This window comes from Sus scrofa, chromosome 1, assembly GCF_000003025.6.
Source record: "Sus scrofa isolate TJ Tabasco breed Duroc chromosome 1, Sscrofa11.1, whole genome shotgun sequence".
In the NCBI taxonomy this organism is placed as follows: domain Eukaryota; kingdom Metazoa; phylum Chordata; class Mammalia; order Artiodactyla; family Suidae; genus Sus; species Sus scrofa.
The window spans coordinates 238,001,656-238,021,186 of record NC_010443.5 but is presented as its reverse complement, the minus strand read 5'-3'; the positions used below and the strand labels follow the sequence as shown (position 1 = coordinate 238,021,186).

Genomic DNA, 19,531 nt, shown 5'->3' with positions numbered 1-19,531 from the left:
AAAACCATAATTCAAAAAGATACACACACCCCAGTGTTTACTGTAGTACTATTAACAATAGCCATGACACAGAAGCTCCCTAAATGCCCATCGACAGAGGAATGGATAAAGAAGGTCTGGTACATACATACAATGGAATATTAGTCAACCATAAAGAACAAAATAATGCCATTTGCAGCAACATGGAGGGACCTAGAAATTATACTGAGTGAAGTAAGTCAGGGAGAGCAAGACACAGTATCATAGGATATCACCTATATGTGGAATTTTATTTTATTTTATTTGTTTATTTTTTTGTCTTTTCTAGGGCCATATCCGAGGCATATGGAAGCTCCCAGGCTAGGGGTCTAATCGGAGCTGTAGCCGCTGGCCTACGCCAGAGCCACAGCAACGTGGGTCTGAGCTGCATCTGCAACCTACACCACGGATCACAGCAACGCTGGATCCTTAACCCACTGAGCAAGGCCAGAGATTGAACCTGAAACCCCATGGTTTCTCATCGGATTCGCTAACCACTGAGCCACCACGAGAACTCCTGTGTGGAATTTTTAAAAATGATACAAATGAACTTATTTATACCCACAGGTGGAAAGCAGAATGGTCAGAGGGTCTGAATCTTAAATAAGCCAAAGACATCCACACAAAGAAGGAGTAATGATTTAGAAGCAGCCTTAGGAAGTGAGACGAGGTTGATCCTAGTCACCCTAATTCAAAGGTATGTGGGTCAAGCAAGAATGCGGAGCAAGCATTTGAGAGTGCTGTGGAGGAAACAGTATTTTCTGTGAAGGGCCAGGTTTCAAGACAGATTTAAAGTATGTGTGGGATTAGCTGAATAGTTTCAGCAGCCTGGGCCAGAATGAAACTGCTTCCAAGGGAATCCTCATGAAGCGCTTCTGGGATGGTAGAAGGCTGTGTTTCTTCAGAAGGAGTCAGTGAAGCCCGAGTTTGACTGGGCTCCAAGGGAATCGTATACCAGGTGTACAGGCAGGGAAATGATCAATCCATGTCCAGAACCTTCACCATAATTACACCCCCCCCAAAAAAAAAAATAAAAATGCCCCCAAACAAAAATACTTAATGGTAGATCTTGTCAGATCTAGGGGAAAGGGTGATGTCTTCTCTGAAGTCAGTCACGGTCTAACTCCATCGTAAAAACTTAAATTCACTGGGGTTATTAATCCTAAAAGGCTATTTTAGATAAAGAGTTTAACATACATTAGAGGCCAAAATTACGAAGTTAAGCAGAATGAGCTATAGATTTAATTCACAGCTAATTATATAACCTTTAACAAATCATTCTTAACTGTTCTGTACTACGGTTTCTTACTTTTTAAGAAATGCTCCTGATAATGTCTGAACATCTTCTGTTAACCCAGGCAAATTAGGTAATATTTGTAAGAGCTCTTCAGAAGAAAGGAGTTTAAAAAGTATGCTTCTATACTTAACAGCCAAACTCGAAAATCTTGCTAAGAAATTATAATCGACAACTTAATGCAGAAAACAACAGATTAAAACTAAGACAACTTAGAATGCACTATTTTTAAGACTTAGTAAAATATTGAGAAATAAGTTTAAACTACTTCAGAATGAAATGACAACTTGTATCTGTATACCTTGTCTTAGGACGCATATTCAACCTCACTAGTGGCCTAAAAAATAAAAAATTAAAACAGTAAGATAGCATTTTCTTCCTATCTGATGGGCCAAAATGCTAAAGATGGGTTACAGCTAGGGTCGAAAGTCCTCTTAAACATTGCTAGCAGGTGGATAGACTGGTATAATCTTTCAGAAGAGCAATTTGACAATATTTATCCAGACATAAATGTACATATGCTTTAACTACACAATTTGCAGTCTGATTTACTGAAATAGTCTTACATGCACGCAGATACGTAAAAAGATTTTACAGCAGCACTGTTTTGCTTAAAAAATGGCCATCAGTATAAATCTAAATGTATTGGTAGATGTAGGGCTGGGTAAATTGGAAAAATGGAATAAAAGCCATGAGAAAGGTAGATCTTTATGAGATGATATGGAGACACATTCACAAATAACTAAGTGAAAAAAATTAACCTGTAGGACAGTGACCCTATTTTTATTTGTTTATAAAGATCCTTTAAAAATAACAATCAATAATTGTTGTACCATTTACACAAGAAACACATATACCGAACATTCATATCTTAGTTTGTCTTAAAATAATTCAACTTGATTGAAAGCCATAATAATTTTTTAAGCAAAAGACTCTAGGTACACATCAACATAACCAAAATTTTAAAAATATTTGTGATTTGTATTGTGTCTTTGGAAAGCACAAACTAAAGGGAAAAGACTCTTACTTCTTTTTTTTTTTTTTTAAAAGATACTTCTATAGCTCCTCTGGCCTTTGAAATGAGGTCTAAATCAACAATATGCTAAAGTTTAACGTTCCACAACTAACTGAAATGTCTTCTAAGTTAGTTTTTTCTTTAGGTTTAAAAAGGCAAAAAGTAACATAAGCAGATTTAAAGTACTGGTAGCTTGTCCTTCCAGCAAGACCTACCAATACGTTAAAAAGTATATATATATATGTATATACCTTTTTCACTTAACTATGAATGAACAGGTACATATATTTTACATGTTCTTTCTTTTTTCTTTTTTGCTTTTTAGGGCTGCACCCACGGCATATGGAGGATTCCAGGCTAGGGGTCCAATTGGAGCTACAGCTGCCGGCCTACACCACAGCCACGGCAACACCAGATCCAAGCCGCGTCTGCAAACTACACCACAGCTCAAGGCAATGCCGGATCCTTAACCCACTGTGCGAGGCCAGGGATTGAACCCGAAACCTCATGGTTCCTTGTCGGATTCGTTTCCACTGTGCCAAGAAGGGAAGTCCAGATTATACATGTTATTTATTATACCTTTTTAATTTCCTCCTTTACTTTGGCAAGTACATTAAGCCAAGGGGCCAGCAGAGGTTTATGATATTTGTTGATGCTGCCCCCTCATAAACCATTCAGTAGGGAATCCCTATCCTGAGATACCAGAGCACTGATTTACATGATCAGTGGCCAAAGGGACATGACTGTCATTATATACTGTACAGAGTAAACATTCTTTGAAGTAGGCTGGCAGATAGGTTACAAATTGGCACAATGACACCAAAGCCTGACAAATTAGTTATATGCAAGATACTCACATCAGCATAGTGGCCTATCATATCACATCGGTCACAACGTTTTCTCCAAGAAGGTCTTTCGAGACATCTGTGCGCAGAAGACATGGGCAAAGAGCAGTCTAAGCAAAAGCGGGCTGGACAGGCATACTGGAGATGTCCTCTCTCGGAGCAGAGGCAGCAGGGACGGACTTTCTATGTGGCAGACAAGCAGAAAATCTCTTTAGCGACATACTTCAATCTCAAATAGATTACTTTTTCTTTCTCAGCATAATTCCAAAAAAAGTTATTTCCAATTTGGGAACCCAATTGAAGGTCCAATTTCGAGCATAATTAGAAAATCAAACAAAATCTGAAATTGGAGTTTTTAAAAAAAGCTATCTAGTATCCTATGGTTGCCAAAAAAGGCTTATGTATTATCAGCTGTTATCCATTTCTCATACCTTGTCTTATGGAACATTGACAAAGTGGAATGTATCTGAGAGGGAAAGTAGGATGAAAAGGACCTGGAAGCTAAGTCAAGGAGAAACAGAGAACAAGGCTGCTCTGCCTGAAGAACCAAAGACAAAGAGGAAATAAGACAGCCATTTCAAATATTTGAAAGATCATCCTTTGAAAGAGGGAGTAGGTAATGGAAAGAATATTTTTTTCTTTCTTTTTGTTTTTTCTAGGGCCACACCGCGGCATATGGAGGTTCCCAGGCTAGGAGTCTAATTGGAGCTGTAGCTACTAGCCTATGCCAGAGCCACAGCAACGCCAGATCTGAGCTGTGTCTGCGATCTACACCATAGCTCACGGCAATGCCAGATCCTTAATCCACTGCGCAAGGTCAGTGATAGAACCCGCAACCTCATGGTTCCTAGTCGGATTCGTTAACCACTGAGCCACGACGGGAACTCCATGAAAGAATATTTCTTAAGGGACTATTAGTGTCAAGGAATGTATAAACCTTCTGTGTTGTATCAAAGGATGATGTATCTGTTTAACATAATTTACATCAATAAACACTTATAAATATCTACAATCATAATTTTCTAACAGTGAAAATTATTCCACAATGAAACAAGCCCACAATGTCAGAAAGTAGGTTTAGAAGTGAAATGAGTCTCAGGAATCAATCTGATTCAATCTTCTCATTTTATAGACAAAAAAAAAAAAGAGAGAGAAACACAGAAGGTGAAATGATTTGTCTAAGATTGTACAACTACATTTATGGGATGCTATAATTGATTCTGACTGAATTTACTGTTCTTCACTACTACTCTAGAATGTGACTTACATAAACATTTAACATGAAATTTAACATATATGTATGGTATAATATTTGAATTCTAAGGCTACAGGGGTTCCACTCGAAGACTTTGATTTTAATAATGTGGAAAGAAACATTACGTATTTCACATACTTGTGGAAAAGGACAGTTTTTTGACAAATGGCCACATTTGTTGCAATTTCTGCAGGTAACATTTTTGTTGGCTGAATAGTATCGGTAGGTCCATCTTCCAGATGATCTTTTATTACCTATCTGTGCCTAAGGGGAAAAGAAAGATCAAGAATTAAAATTATTTCACACCATCCAAGCGAATTAATAGTCATAGTCTGTTCAACTTAGAACCCAGCAACAGGGAACTTTGTGTTCTTAAAAGGAGTCAGAAAAACTTAAAAGGGGGTGCCATAAAGATAACTTTACTTTTCATCTGCCCCTACCCCAGTTCTTTCACACTTCTCCATATGGTTCCATTTCTTTTGTATCTTTCTCTACTTATGGTTTGAGTCTAGTAGGGGCACTGAAATGAATCATGTAGACATTCCAGTGGCATTCAGAGTCAAAGATATTGCTGACATCAATACATAAATCTGAATGTAATACCATATTTTTCTGAATGAGAAGCTTGCTTAAAGGTTTAGTCAGGAGTTGGTTTTTTTATGATTTTGTCCTTTACAGAGTTATATACCCACAGAGATAACAAACACATTCCTTTGAACAGCCTAGGGTTACTGCCTACAAAATGGTTTTAATTTCTAAGAGAGAATGAGAGAATTTCAGTCCCCTAAAGTCCTTTTTAAAGATCCATTCTGTCTACACTGACCCAATTCTAGCTGCCCCGTATTCTAGATAAAATCTAGTATCTTGCAAAAGAATATTAGTAAAGCATATCATATGGACTATCTAAAGGGTAATACCGAAATGCCAACTACGCTTTTACCTTGTTTGGTAGAATTACATCTTTGAAAAAATTTTTCATCTTTTACTTGTTATTCTGCTGAATTGGACAAGAAGGCCTCAAAAGGAGATATAATCTAATTATCTCTTAAAACTTTTCTTATACCCAGTTGTAAAATTATTCTCTTTTCCAGCCATCTGTCACAATTAAGGCTAATAATTGACATAGACAAACACCTGCCACATCCTAAATATAGACTAACCATTTCCTTACACTGAAGAAGCAGTTATTTCCGGTGTTGATCTTTAGTGGTACCAGGCAAAATGGGCTGAGAGGACTCACCATAGCAGAGAAGAAACAAAAGGGAAAGGGGACTATACCATTACGGCAACTGACTGACAAAAGTCAAGACTGAACTATGCTTCTGAAAAATTCAATACCCATAGACTAAAATCAAACTTTTCTTACAAGATACTTGGACTGCTGCTATTTCTAAAAAGCTTATTATCATAATGAAGTGAAAGGAAACTAGAAATCAAAGGAGATTATTAATCTATTATTCATAACTTCAAAAATATTTTGATTTTACCTCAATGTCTTTGTCACTGATGAACCAGTTTACACTATCTTCTCCTAAAAAAAAAAATAAAATGTTACTCAATCTTGACACCTTTAAAGCTCTTACAGATTGACAGTAAATTATTCAATTTGTTAGTAATGAAATTGGACCCCAAAGGTGTAGTGAGAAATGTGATTACCTTAATATCTTTTCTTGACTCCATTATTACTTGTGTATCTCTGAACAAATACTTAACCTCTTTTTTTTGTTTTTTGTTTTTTGTTTTTTCTAGGGCCACACCCGTGGCAACAGAGGTTCCTAGGCTAAGGGTCTAATAGGAGCTGTAGCCGCCAGCCTATGCCACAGCCACAACAATGCAGGATCCAAGCTGTGTCTGCAACCTACACCACAGCTCATGGCAATCCGGATCCTTAACCCACTGAGCAAGGCCAGGGATCAAACCCTAAACCTCATGCAATTTCTAGTCGGATTTGCTAACCACTGAGCCACGATGGGAACTCCAATACTTAACCTCTCTTAACCTCAATTTCCTTACCTGTGAAATGCGACTAATAGTATGTTCCCTGAATATCTAAAAAATACAATGAGAATCAAATGAGATATATAAAAGGCTTTGAAAATCATAAAACTATAAATAAGTATTTTAAAAAATTACTGAAAGGACCAAAAACTCAACAGCAGGTATAGAAAGAAATCTCCCTTTATCTGGCTAAAGCCTGCTTTGTGAGTCCCCTGCCACAGCCCCTCTCCCCAACCCACAAGTTTCTAGTCAGGAAAGTCACTGACCTTGGGTACCAGGATATTCCTCCAAAACTATAGAAACAAACACAACAAATCTTCTAACCTTGAGGCCCTAAATCCTCCCTTTTGTTAAGGTGGTATACAAAAACCTTTACCTTTGGCTATTTAGTGGGTTACTAATTACTGAATGCTTCCACCCTTGGTCTCTTCTCCTGCTATTGCATTGTCATTAATTTGCAGGCATTCAGACCTAAGTAGGTAAAGAAAGGTTTTTCTTTCCAATATCAGTATTAATTCTGTCTATAAGCTTCCCACCATAGTTGACTTTCACTGTAACATTTAAAAGACTTTCGGAGTTCCCGTTGTGGTGCAGTGGTTAACAAATCCGACGAGGAACCATGAGGTTGCGGGTTCGGTCCCTGCCCTTGCTCAGTGGGTTAACGATCTGGCGTTGCCGTGAGCTGTGGTGTAGGTCGCAGACGCGGCTCGGATCCCGCGTTGCTGTGGCTCTGGCATAGGCTGGCGGCTACAGCTCCGATTGGACCCCTAGCCTGGGAATCTCCATATGCCGCGGAAGCGGCCCAAGAAATAGCAAAAAGACAAAATAAATAAATAAATAAATAAAAGACTTTCATTGTAAAAAGAATTCAGAATTATAACTATTCTGAATACTACCTCATGAATAGAGCTAGGAATTTAGCACTATGTTTTACAACGTGGAAAGCAGTGAAGTAAATCAACTATAATTTAAAAATGCAAAAGAGTACAAACATTATGGAAAACAGTATGGAGATACCTCAGAAAACTAACTATAGAACTATCATATGACCCAGCAATCTCACTCTTGGGCATATATCTGGACAAAACTTTCCTTGAAAAAGATACATGCACCTGTATGTTCACTGCAGCACTATTTACAATAGCCAAGACATGGTTAACAACCTAAATGTCCATTGACAGATGACTGGATTAAGAAGATGTGGTATACATACACAATGGAATACTACTTAGCCATAAAAAGAAACAAAATAATGAACTAAAGACTCTGATACTAAGTGAGGTAAGTCAGAAAGAAAAAGACAAATACCATACAGTATCACTTATATCTGGAATCTAATATATGGCACAAATGAACCTCTCCATCAAAAAGAAACTCATGGACTTGGAGAATAGACTTGTGGTTGCCAAGGGGGAGGCAGAGGGAGTGGGGTGGACTGGGAGTCTGGGGTTAATCGATGCAAACTATTGTATTTGGAGTGGATAAGCAATGAGATCCTGTTGTATGGTCCAAGGAACTATATCTAGTCACTTGTGATGGAACATGATGGAGGATAATGTGAGAAAAAGAATATATGCGTGTGTGTGTGTGTGTGTGTGTGTGTGAGACTCAGTCACTTGGCTGTACAGCAGAAAATCAACAGAACACGGTAAACCAACTATAATGGAAAAAATAAAAATCATTTAAAAAAATGCAGAAGAAAAAGTGAAGTAAAAGAGCAAAACAGGAGGTTAAATATCCAGAAACCATTGGTTGATCTAAAAATACCACTGTAAAAACCTGGTGGGTGGGGTAGGGAGCCCTAGATTTTTCTTTATCAGCTGTTTTTTTCTCTTTGCACTTCCCCTTAACAAACCTGCAAATGGCTGCTATTCCCTTGGTCCACCCGTGGCCAAGGAGGAAGGGACATATGACTAATGCAGAAGCAAACGTTGTCAACAAAGAACCAAGAGATTTTTTTTCTCTCCCTAAAGCAAAGTTGAGATTTCTTCCTTCCTCCTGTCTACTCCTCTTCTCTATCTCAAAAACACAAATTGAGCTTGACTCCTCTTTGAAAGGAATTTTGAAGAGACATGAAGTAATCTACATTTTTCCAGGCCTACCAGAAGTAAGTGTCTAGAGATATATTTTAAAATAAAATACTTTTACTAAGAAAACCAAGAAGCTGCTTTACAAAAAGGCCAATCCATAGAAGAGCAGAGATGCTGTGCTGATGATTATTTCCTTTGTAAAATTCAGAGGCTGCATCCATATACTTAGAGTGGAGAATACATTAAATAGCAGCAGCTTCTATTCCTTCATCATCACCATCCATGCTATTATTCTTTCATTCAAAGGATTCATCTAAGGAGCATGCTTTGCTGTAACTTTCAAAGATGCCTTTTGAATCTCAATGTCCTTCATCATTAAAATTCAAAATGACCACTTAAAATCACTTTAATTATAAAACTGACTTAATGTTGTCCCTAAAAAAATGAAATCCCAGACCAAGGAAACGCAAAACAGCATCTGTTACCACCCCGAATACGTAATAAATTTTCATGCGAACAGAGAATAAAGAGAATAAACTGCAAAAGGGGAACGTTTAAGAGGGAGATCAACTCTGTTTAGACTGTATGAACATGCCTGTGGAATTCAACAATATTCCAGGTTATGTATGAATTCCTCCTCTACAAGCTATAGTATATTCTTACTGCAGGAAACATGTCAAAAATACAGAAGGTAAGTTTCAGTTAAAAATGAAATCAGATTTCTCAGGGGTAAATGAAGTGAAGATATCACCAGGAACATACGCAAGCTTTGTCTAAAGGTAATTCATTAGAACTTCCACAAGCAGCCAATTCGCCACTTCGTTAAATTCCTGGTATGGAACTTGGTAGAAACCTTGTCTTAACCCTATCTCTTATTTGCTACCTGGCACTGGGTAGGTTATGTACCTTCTCTGGGTCTGTTTAATAATGGGTTGGATTAAATAGTACCCATAGTACCTTCCAGCACTAAGTTTCCATGATCCTATCAATTTCCATTCACTACCCCAATCAAATACATTGTAACTTAGTCTACATTATCTAAATCATCCAGGCCCCTGCACATGGTGTCTTGCCTTAAAGACAACATCCCACAGAGCCCAGGAGCTCTAATCTTCTCTGTGTGGACCACCTAGTGCCATAGAATATAAAACAGTACTGCCCTAAACAAGCCTAATTTTCAACTTTTAACCTGCTTTATACCCTAGTCTTGCTAATACCCAGGACTGTGATTCTTTTCAGAGGTATAATTTATATTTTATAGAATATACTCATGTAAAAAAAATAGTCTGATTATTCCGACAAATGGACACACCTGTGTAACCACCACAAAAATCAAAAGTAGAACATTTCCATCACCCCAAAATGTCAGCTTGTGCATATCTGCAATCAACTCCCACCCAAGGCAACCAATGATTTGCTTTCTGTCACAACAGATTCATTTTGTCTGGTCTAGGACTACATATAAATAGAATCATACACCATGTACTATTTTGTATATGGCTTCTTTAAAAAAAATTTTTTTTTTTCCTTTTTTGTCTGCTGTGAAGCATATGGAGTTCCTGGGCCAGGGATCAGATCCAAGATGCAGTTGCAACCTATGCTGCCAAATGTGGCAATGACACATTATCTTCTTTCACTGTAAATATTTGTGAAATTCATCCATATAGTTAGGCAGTAGTAGTTTACTCCTTTGTTATACATTGTGTGGATGTGACAATTTGTTTAGCTGCTTATCACCTGAAGAACATTTATACTGGTTCCATTTTTGGTAATTATAAACAAGCAGCAACAAACATTCTAGTGAGAGTCTTTCTTCTTGAGATTTCATTTTCATTTCCCTTGGGAAAATACCTAGGAGTAGACATGCCAAGTATGTCTTTACCTTTGTATGAAACTGGCAAATTTATCCAAAGTGGTTGGATCATTTTACATTCTCATTAGCACTGTATCAGAGTTCCAGTAGCTTCAGAATCTCACCAATACCTAAAACTGTCAGTCTGTTAACGTTTAACCTTAGCATGATGAAAAATAGTATTTGCATTAGGATTTTAATGGGCATTATTCTGATGAATCCTGTGAATAAAGACAGTCTTATTGTTTCCTTTCTAACTGCATGTATTCTATTTCTTCTTTTTTTTAAGGGCCGCATCCACAGCACATAAATGTTTCCAGGCTAGGAGTTGGATCGGAGCTGCAACTGCCAGCCACAGCCATACCAGATCAGAGCTATGTCTACGACCTACACCACAGCTCATGGCAACATCAAATCCTTAACCCACTGAGCAAGGCCAGGGATTGCACCCGGCACCCACATCTTCATGGATACCAGCTGGGTTTGTTACCACTGAGCCACAACGCATACTCCCGAGTTCTGTTTCTTTTTCTTATCTCACTGCATTATATAGGGTCTCCAGTATGATACCCAATATAAGTGGTGACAGTAGATAATCTTTACTTTATTCCCAATTTTAGGGAAAAATATATTTAGTCTTTCACAATTAAGTATATTGCATACTGTAGATTTTTCATAATAGGCTGAGGCATGTCTACTTGGCATGTTCCCAGGCTGAGGAAATTTCTTTCTATTCCTAATTTCCCAAGATTTATTATGAATATATGTTGAATTTTATCAAGTGCCTCTTCTCCATCAGCTGAGATAGCCCAAGGTTTTCCCTTTCTCTTTCTGTAATAGTAAGTTACAGTGATTTCATTTTCAAATGTTAAAAACCACCTTGCATTTGGGGATGAACTCCACTTGGTTAGGATATATATTCCCTATGATATATTGCAGAATTCAATTTGCTATTATTTTATTAATTTTTCACCTGTGTTTGTGAACTTCTTTTATAATGTCTTTGTCTGGTTTTGACATTGGAGTAAAACTGGCCTCACAAGAATTGGGAAGACTCTCTGTAGAACTGATGTCCTTAAATATCTGACAGAATTCACGAGTGAAGTCATCTAGGCTGGAGTATTCCTTGTTTGTGGGCCAAGAATTTTACTTGTAAGAAGGCTTTAAAACAGTAATTGTATTTCTTTAGTAGTTATGAGGCTGTTCACATTTTTTATTTCTTCTTGGGGCAATTTGTGATTTTCAAAGAACTTGTCTTATTACTTCTAAATTGTTGAAATTATTAGTATAAAGTAGTCCATAATAGTCTCTTATTCTTTTCCTTTGAGATCTATTTGTACTTAAGACCATTCAGTAACATTTTAATCTCAGATATATATATTCAGGTCTAGAAGTTCATTTGCTTCTTTTATACTTTTCACTTCTTTTATTATATTTCTCTCTTCCTTTACATTTCAGAGTACACTTTAAAGAGCTGTTTTAAAGTTCCTGATGCTACTTTCATATTCTCTGTCATTTCTAGGTTTGTACCACTTGACTGATTTTTCTCCTAGTTAGGAGGGACATTTTCCTGCTTATCTGAATGCCTAGTAGTTTTTTTTCTTGGATGCTACCAGTCATTGGAAATGGCACACCGTTGTAAGTGCCTGAATTTTGTTTTCTTACTTTGAAAAGTGTGAGACTTTGTTTTGATGAGCAATTAAGTAACTTCCAGACTGGCCTGACCCTTTTGAGACTTTTAAAATTTTATTGGGGTAGGTCCAGAGCCTCCTTTACTTAGGGTTAATCAAGTCCTACTACTAGGATGTACTTTCCGGGGTCTCAGTTGAATGTCTCAGATATTTGATACTGTCTCTCCAATATGGCAAGTAAGAAATCAGGTTAGTTCTGGGAATTGTTTGGATTCCAGGAAGTTTTTGTCCAAGACTAGTGGAGCTCTGCCCAATCTCTTGGCAGAGACTCATTATCCTTGGTATTCATGGGTACCCCATGCAGATTTCTAGACTTATTTCCCTCTTCAGCTCCCTCTCTCCAGTACTCTCCCCCCAAATTACAGCTTCTGTAGCCTCTATTAATTCTGATCACTGTCGTCTCATCTTAGTGAGATGGCCATGCTGTGCCTGGCTTCCTTCTCTCAGCACCATGACGCAGACTGACTGTAGTGTGTACCTCACTTATTTCTATATCCTCATGAATCATGGTCCAGTACTGCCTGTTGTTCAAGGTCTCACCTGTAGATATGTCAATTCACCAAAAATTTTCATTTCATTTTTTCATTTCAATTATTACATATTTCAGCTCTGTAAGTTCCCTTTGGTTTTTTTTTTTTTTTTTAGTATCTTCCATTTCTCTTATAATATTCATCTGTCTCTTTAAACCTCTGTATATTTACAATGTCTATTTTAAAGTCCTTAATGTTAATTTCATCACCTAGAGTCAGGAGGGCAAGTCTGGTATAAGTAACACATTATGGCTGGAAGCGGATGTCTCACACAGGATTTTTTTTTTTTTTAATCTTTTTAGGGCCACACCTGCAGCATATGGAAGTGCCCAGGCTAGGAGGTGAACTGGAGCTGTAGCCATCAGCCTATGCCACAGTCGACAGCAACATGGGATTCAAGCCAAGTCTGCAACCTACACCATAGCTCACAGTAACGCTGGTTCCTTCACCCACTGAGTAAGGCCAGGGATCAAACCTGCAGCCTCATGGATACTAGTCAGATTTGCTTCCGCTGGGCCACAATGGAAACTCCTCATACAGGATTTTAACAGGCAATGAAAGACAGGAGTAAAAGGAAAGGCATAAGCAACATAATGGAAGAGGTAAAAGGATTCAGCAAATGATACAGTTTGATTAGAACAAGGGGTATGATAATTCCTTTACTAAGAATTTTCACCTTTATATATGTAAAAAATACTGAGAATTAAAATATTACTTACAAGAAGCTTTTCATCTGAAACACCTATAAGAACTTATTAAATCTATTCTTCCAACTAAGAAATTTTCCAGATACTTCCTTTCAGTATAACTTTATTTTTTTAATTTTTTTTTGCTTTTGAGGGCCACACCTGTGGCATACGGAGGTTCCTAGGTTAGGGGTCGAATCAGAGCTGCTGCCCTATGCCACAGGCACAGCAACGTAGGATCTGAGCCACATCTGCAACATACATGGCAATGCTGGATCCACCCAAACCACTGACCGAGGTCAGGGATTGAACCCGCATCCCTATGGATACTAGTCAGAGTCGTTTCTGCTGTGCCACAGCGGGAACTCCCCTCGTGTAACTTTAAAAGTCTTAACTTTCTGTTGTGTGGAACTCTCCAAGGAATAGTATAGCAGACCACTTTCGGCCAGAGCAGTACTCTTGAAAGCAGAGATAGTAAAACAGGATTACAGGGTACTTTTGCTAACACTGTAACAGAGTATTTCCTGTCATCTCAAATAACCTTCAAGACAAAAAAGCAAACCCAAAAGAAAAGGGAACCCATAACCTTACACATTTAACATATTTTCCATTTCTAGAACTATTCTACTATCTTTATTCCTCTCTCCCTTCTTTCCCTCCTTCCTTTTCTCTTTCCTCTTTCTTTCATGCATGAAGATAAGTATCTTTCCTTTTTATATAGTGGTGGTGGTTCACAGTCTACAAATGTTTTTAAATAAACATTATCTTCAGAATAATCTTGGAAGTATGGTTACACAAATTTTCTCTTTTTCCTTTTTTCTTTTTATGGCCACACCTGAGGCATATGGAAGTTCCCAGGCTAGGGGTCAAATTGGAGCTGCAGCTGTGGCCTATGCCACAGCCACAGCAATACTGGACCCAAGCCACATCTGTGACCTATGACACAGCTTACGGCAATGCCAGATCCTTAACCCACTGAGCACGGCCAATGATCAAACCCACATCCTCACAGAGAAAACATCGGGTTCTTAACCTGCTGAGCCACAATGGGAACCCCAAAAATGTACAGTTTTGAACGGCAAGTGTTGCTTTCTGTGAAATGTAGTGCTAATGTAGCTATTTATCCATAAGAATGCACTCCGTTTTTAAAGGACCTACACTTCTGAGGAGTAAAGCCAGTTCATGCTCTGCTTCAGTTATACTTAGTCTGCCTGCATGCTGGTGGGTGGGAACAGGCGAAGATCATTTCTTTGCTGAGAAGGCAGCCACAACTATTCAGCTGGTTCTCTCTACCTTTGGGATAATCTGGCAGAAAGGTGGAGATACTAAAATACTTCTCCAAAAATGATAGAAGATTTCAGTTCAGCATATACAGTTGGTTACTTGCAGTGCACGTTCCAGGGACTAAGAAGAACCTTTTCCTGAGCCAAATACCCTGATACTCTTTTCTCTTCTTATATGGAAGCCTAGGTGCTGTACATTTTCTAGACATCCTAATTTCCTTTTTTTTTTTTTTTTTGTCTTTTGTCTTTTCTTTTTGTTGTTGTTGTTGTTGTTGTTGTTATTGTTGCTATTTCTTGGGCCGCTCCCACGGCATATGGAGGTTCCCAGGCTAGGGGTTGAATCGGAGCTGTAGCCACCGGCCTACGCCAGAGCCACAGCAACGCGGGATCCGAGCCCGTGTCTGCAACCTACACCACAGCTCACGGCAACGCCGGATCGTTAACCCACTGAGCAAGGGCAGGGACCGAACCCGCAACCTCATGGTTCCTAGTCGGATTCGTTAACCACTGCGCCATGACGGGAACTCCGACATCCTAATTTCTAACGTCTAAAATTTAAAACCTCATAACATTTCAGTGGAAAGTTACATGTCTATGATTTTCGCAGCACACAATGGATTTGAAGAGTCAGCAAATTAGACATAAGAACCTATTTTGCCACTACCAATTATTTAAGAACATAAATGCAACTTTCCTCAAAAAGTCTTCATTTAATGCAGTGTCAAGTTAATTTTCAACAAATATTGACTGAAAATCACTCATGTAAAAGACAGTGTAGGCGACAGATGACTAAGATGTGGTGCTTGCCCTCAAGGAACTTATCGTAGTAGAGTAGTATGTACTATCTTTGGGCTAAAGAATCTAAAAAGCATCATTGTGTTAAGTCAATAACCATGAAAACTTCATTGAAAAAATAGGATGATTTAATTAACATCGTTTTTAAAAAGATTAGAAATCCTCTATTATTCAGGAAATAGTTATTTAACAAGAAACACTCAATTCTAATTAATTATGATGACTGTATCATCAAAATGGTCTTTATATAATATTAAGTATGTAAGTCCTCTAGCAACTGTTTTTTTCTCCAAATGATCTGAGTCTATAGAAAGTTTCATGGATGGGGATTTGGAAAAAAAGAGACAATGCTTGGCATATACTTGCAATCCCTAAGGAACCAAACTTTGGGCCTTCTCAGTATTTTTTCTCTCACTTGTAGTATACAGCCAAAACTCTGACATAGCATTCTTTCACTACTTTAAAAAATGGTAAATAATCCCCCGGCCCCCCCAAAAAAAAACCAAAAAGCAAAAAACATTGAGAAGATAAATTGAGGCTAAATAATTTGACAGTTATAGCATGAGAGACAGTATTGCATTTCTAAATTTAATGTCCATACTCCCTTTTTCTATACCTAATATTTTAAACTAAAAGGTCCTACTGTTTATAATTGAACACTCCCAGTGCTTTCCCATCTCTGTGCTTTTGCTTATCCCGTTTCCTTGATCTTTAATCTCCTTCCATGCCCAATTTTCCACCTAACCCAGCCCAATTTCCATGATTATAAATTCTGAATATCCTTTAAGGTTCAGCTCCTCACATTCAGGATATGGGTAATTTTCAGTACTTTTCCCACAGGATCTCTGTGAGCACTTTCTTGGCTACTATAATAAGAAACATTATTTCACTTACAATATATACAAATATCAAATCATCATGTTATATACTTTTCCTTGTTCCCCTTTTGCAGTTTCCTATTCCTTCACTGGCTACTTGGTATGTTCCATTTTTTCCTCCTTCTCATTCTACATTCTTTGTCCCAGGTTATGTCACTTATGCCCAACAGGAGAACTACCAAATCTGTATCTCCAAGCCAGATCTTTTTCTTTTTTGCTTTTTAGGGCTGCACCCACAGCATACAGAATTCCCAGGCTAGGGGTCCACTTGGACCTACAGCTGGCGGCCTATACCACAGACACAGTAATGCCAGATTCGAACCGTGTCTGCAACCTACACCACACTCATGGCAACGCTGGATCCCCAATTCACTGCACGAGGCCAGGGATCGGACCCACATCTACATGGATACTAGGTCAGAATGGTTTCCACTGCACCACAAAGGGAACTCTAGCCAGCTCTTTTCTTCAGCTCCTGACCTATGGAATATTTGGATTAAACATCTTATAGGTAACTCAAATTCATAATCCCCCAAAATAAATTCTTTACCTTCTCCCCATTCCTTGCGTCTCTCTCTTAAAAATAATCTTACTTCTCTGTGTATCTTTTGTCTGAATAACTTGGACCACAGTTTATTTTCCAAATCAAAAATCCTCAACTCTTCCCTCTCATCTTTCATACAATATTCACCAAATCTATTCATAATAACCTCAATGCTATTAGGCTGGCCCAGAGATACTTAACTTCTCACCTAGGTTACTAAAAGAACCTCTAGCTATCTCTCAACCCATTTTTATTTCGTGTGTTACTGGAATGATGCTCTTTTTTATGGATTTTTTGAGCTATAACTGACATAAAACATTATATTAGTTTCAGGTGTATAACATGAGGATTTGATATTTATATATATTGTTAAGCAAAATAACGTTTCTAAGATGGAAATGGGAAAGCCTTCTGCCCTGAGTGATCCCTCAATGCCTGAAGAATAAACGTAAAACTCCTTTGTATGTTACACAATACCTTCTAAGATTTGGCCCTTGCGTATTTCTCTGGCTTCACCTTCCTCCCCCAGTGCTCTAGCTATAGCCTCACAATTTCCCCCAATGTGTCCTTTTGCTCTCTGCAACTATGCTTATGCATGTATTCCCTGGAGCACAAGCCAATCCCAACTTCATCCACTTGGAACTGGGACTTGATCTTCAAGTCTCTAATCATGTGTTAGCCCCTCCACTGAAGTCAACCCTGATAACCCTTCAAAAGCAGAGATGATCACTCTCAACTATGTTAACACCTTGGACTTTAACTTTGTCATTTCTATTTTTGCATCTTTCACACACCAAAGCATGATTGTTTAGCTATCAGAGGTACTCACGTTTACCGAATGAATTATTTAAATAACATTTCCTCTTTTGAATTCACGCTGTAGAATGATTTTCTCCTTTACTCATATTCTAAAAGCACCTTATTTGGATCTCTGTTAGGTACTGAGAACTTCTAAACTTTGTATTAAGAGCTATACTAATAAATGCTTTATTTCCCTCACAACACCCTAAGTTCTCTATGGACCAAGACCACATCTGTTTTATCTATATATCCAGTTACCAGCACAAGATTTTGCATACTTTGAAGTACATTAGAAAACAATTTTAAAGAGAAAGGGAAAAAAAGAAACATTCCTGTGCACACTTGTGTGAATAAACACCATTCTGAACCAAGTTAGGTGAGCCAACAACTTCATAGATTGCCATATATATATAAAAGTTCATATATAAGATTAGTAAGCTTATTCTCAATAGCCAAGAAAAAACTTGGAATTTACTCTAGAAACTAGATAAAAACTTTAAAAAAAAATCACTTATCAAATAAAATCACTTGGCAGACACACGTAATATAAGATAATTGGACATTTACAGATAATCCTGCCTGTACCTAGCCAGTGTTTACAGATTAAAGATCACAGAGATGAAGCTGCAAGATATTTACGTTATATCCTTTTCTGTACCTAACTCCACTATGCCAGATTTCCCCCTGGGATATTTTCACTTTTAATAAGCAACTGAACCAGCCACAAATGAAGTTACTATTCCCAACTTCATCAGTAGCATCTGTTATTTCAACGGAAACTTTTGAAACGCACACAATGCCACATGCAAATCCCCAGAGGACCCAGACACTTTATTCACATGCATTCTTCTCAAACTGCTCTTTATTTCTGTCTTGGTTTTCTCTTATTTATACTTTTCCATTTAACAGTGGTCAAAAAACTATTTCATCATTAAATTTTTGCATCGTATAACTGGCAATAGTTTAAATAAAACTAATTTTAATAAAAGAATTTGCAAGTTAGGCATCAAATTTTTGATCTTATTTTAAATGATATTAAAGTTACCAGAAATTTTTTATTTTTAAATATGTGTAAATGATAAGTGGGGATTTAGCTTTTCTTTTTTTAGAGGTGGAGGAGGAAGAAGAAAGAGGAAATAAATACAGGTGCTTAGCATGGGGTTACATGGAGCTCTCACAAAGTTATCAGTCACATAAAGGCTTTTGTGTATCTCCAAAGATAAAAACACATACACACATACACACAGTTCTCTCTTATCCCCCGCACTCTCCACCCCAAAGATTTAGTCAACAGACCACCTGGTTAAGAAATATTTGTTCAGGAGTTCCCCTCGTGGCGCAGTGGTTAACGAATCCGACTAGGAACCATGAGGTTGCGGGTTCGGTCCCTGCCCTTGCTCAGTGGGTTAACGATCCGGCGTTGCCTTGAGTTGTGGTGTAGGTTGCAGACGTGGCTCGGATCCCGCGTTGCTGTGGCTCTGGCGTAGGCCGGTGGCTACAGCTCCGATTCGACCCCTAGCCTGGGAACCTCCATATGCCACGGGAGTAGCCCAAGAAATAGCAACAACAACAACAACAACAAAAGACAAAAGACAAAAAAAAAAAAAAAAAAAAAAAGAAATATTTGTTCAGCAAAAAAGACTCCCCAAATTATGCTAAGTAATAAGAACAGAAAAAGAAAAATTATCAACAGAAATCAGTCAATGTGGTAGGTTTATGGGAAATGCTTTTTTCTCCTTTGAAAAGTTACCTACTATGGTGCCTATTCTCTGCTTCCACCCTTCTCTGTCCAAAAGGCAAAAAGGAAAATATACCATGTGGACCTCTGAAATATATGTAAAATGACCAGCACATTTAAAACACATCTAAATTTAATCAAGAGGCTACTTTTAAAAAGATATTATAGGTTTCTAGGGAAGCTATAAACGCTATATAAATTTCCTATTTGCTGGTAAAAATTTAATACCAGTCTAGAAGTGATATTTTTTTAGCCATCCTTCTTCTATTTAACACTTC

At 37.9% G+C, this 19,531-nt stretch overlaps 1 protein-coding gene across 3 annotated transcripts in view; it reads right to left on the bottom strand.

Moving 5' to 3' along the window:
- Positions 1-19,531, bottom strand: part of ZCCHC7 (zinc finger CCHC-type containing 7) — a 247,831-nt gene that overhangs the window by 47,319 nt on the left and 180,981 nt on the right. For all 3 annotated transcript variants that reach the window (XM_021066106.1, XM_021066112.1, XM_021066118.1), the window contains exons 4-6: positions 5,915-5,958; positions 4,566-4,691; positions 3,185-3,355 (exon numbers count right to left, since the gene is read on the bottom strand). In XM_021066106.1, the coding sequence (XP_020921765.1) occupies positions 3,185-3,355; positions 4,566-4,691; positions 5,915-5,958 (341 nt within the window). The remainder of the gene's footprint in view (positions 1-3,184; positions 3,356-4,565; positions 4,692-5,914; positions 5,959-19,531) is intronic.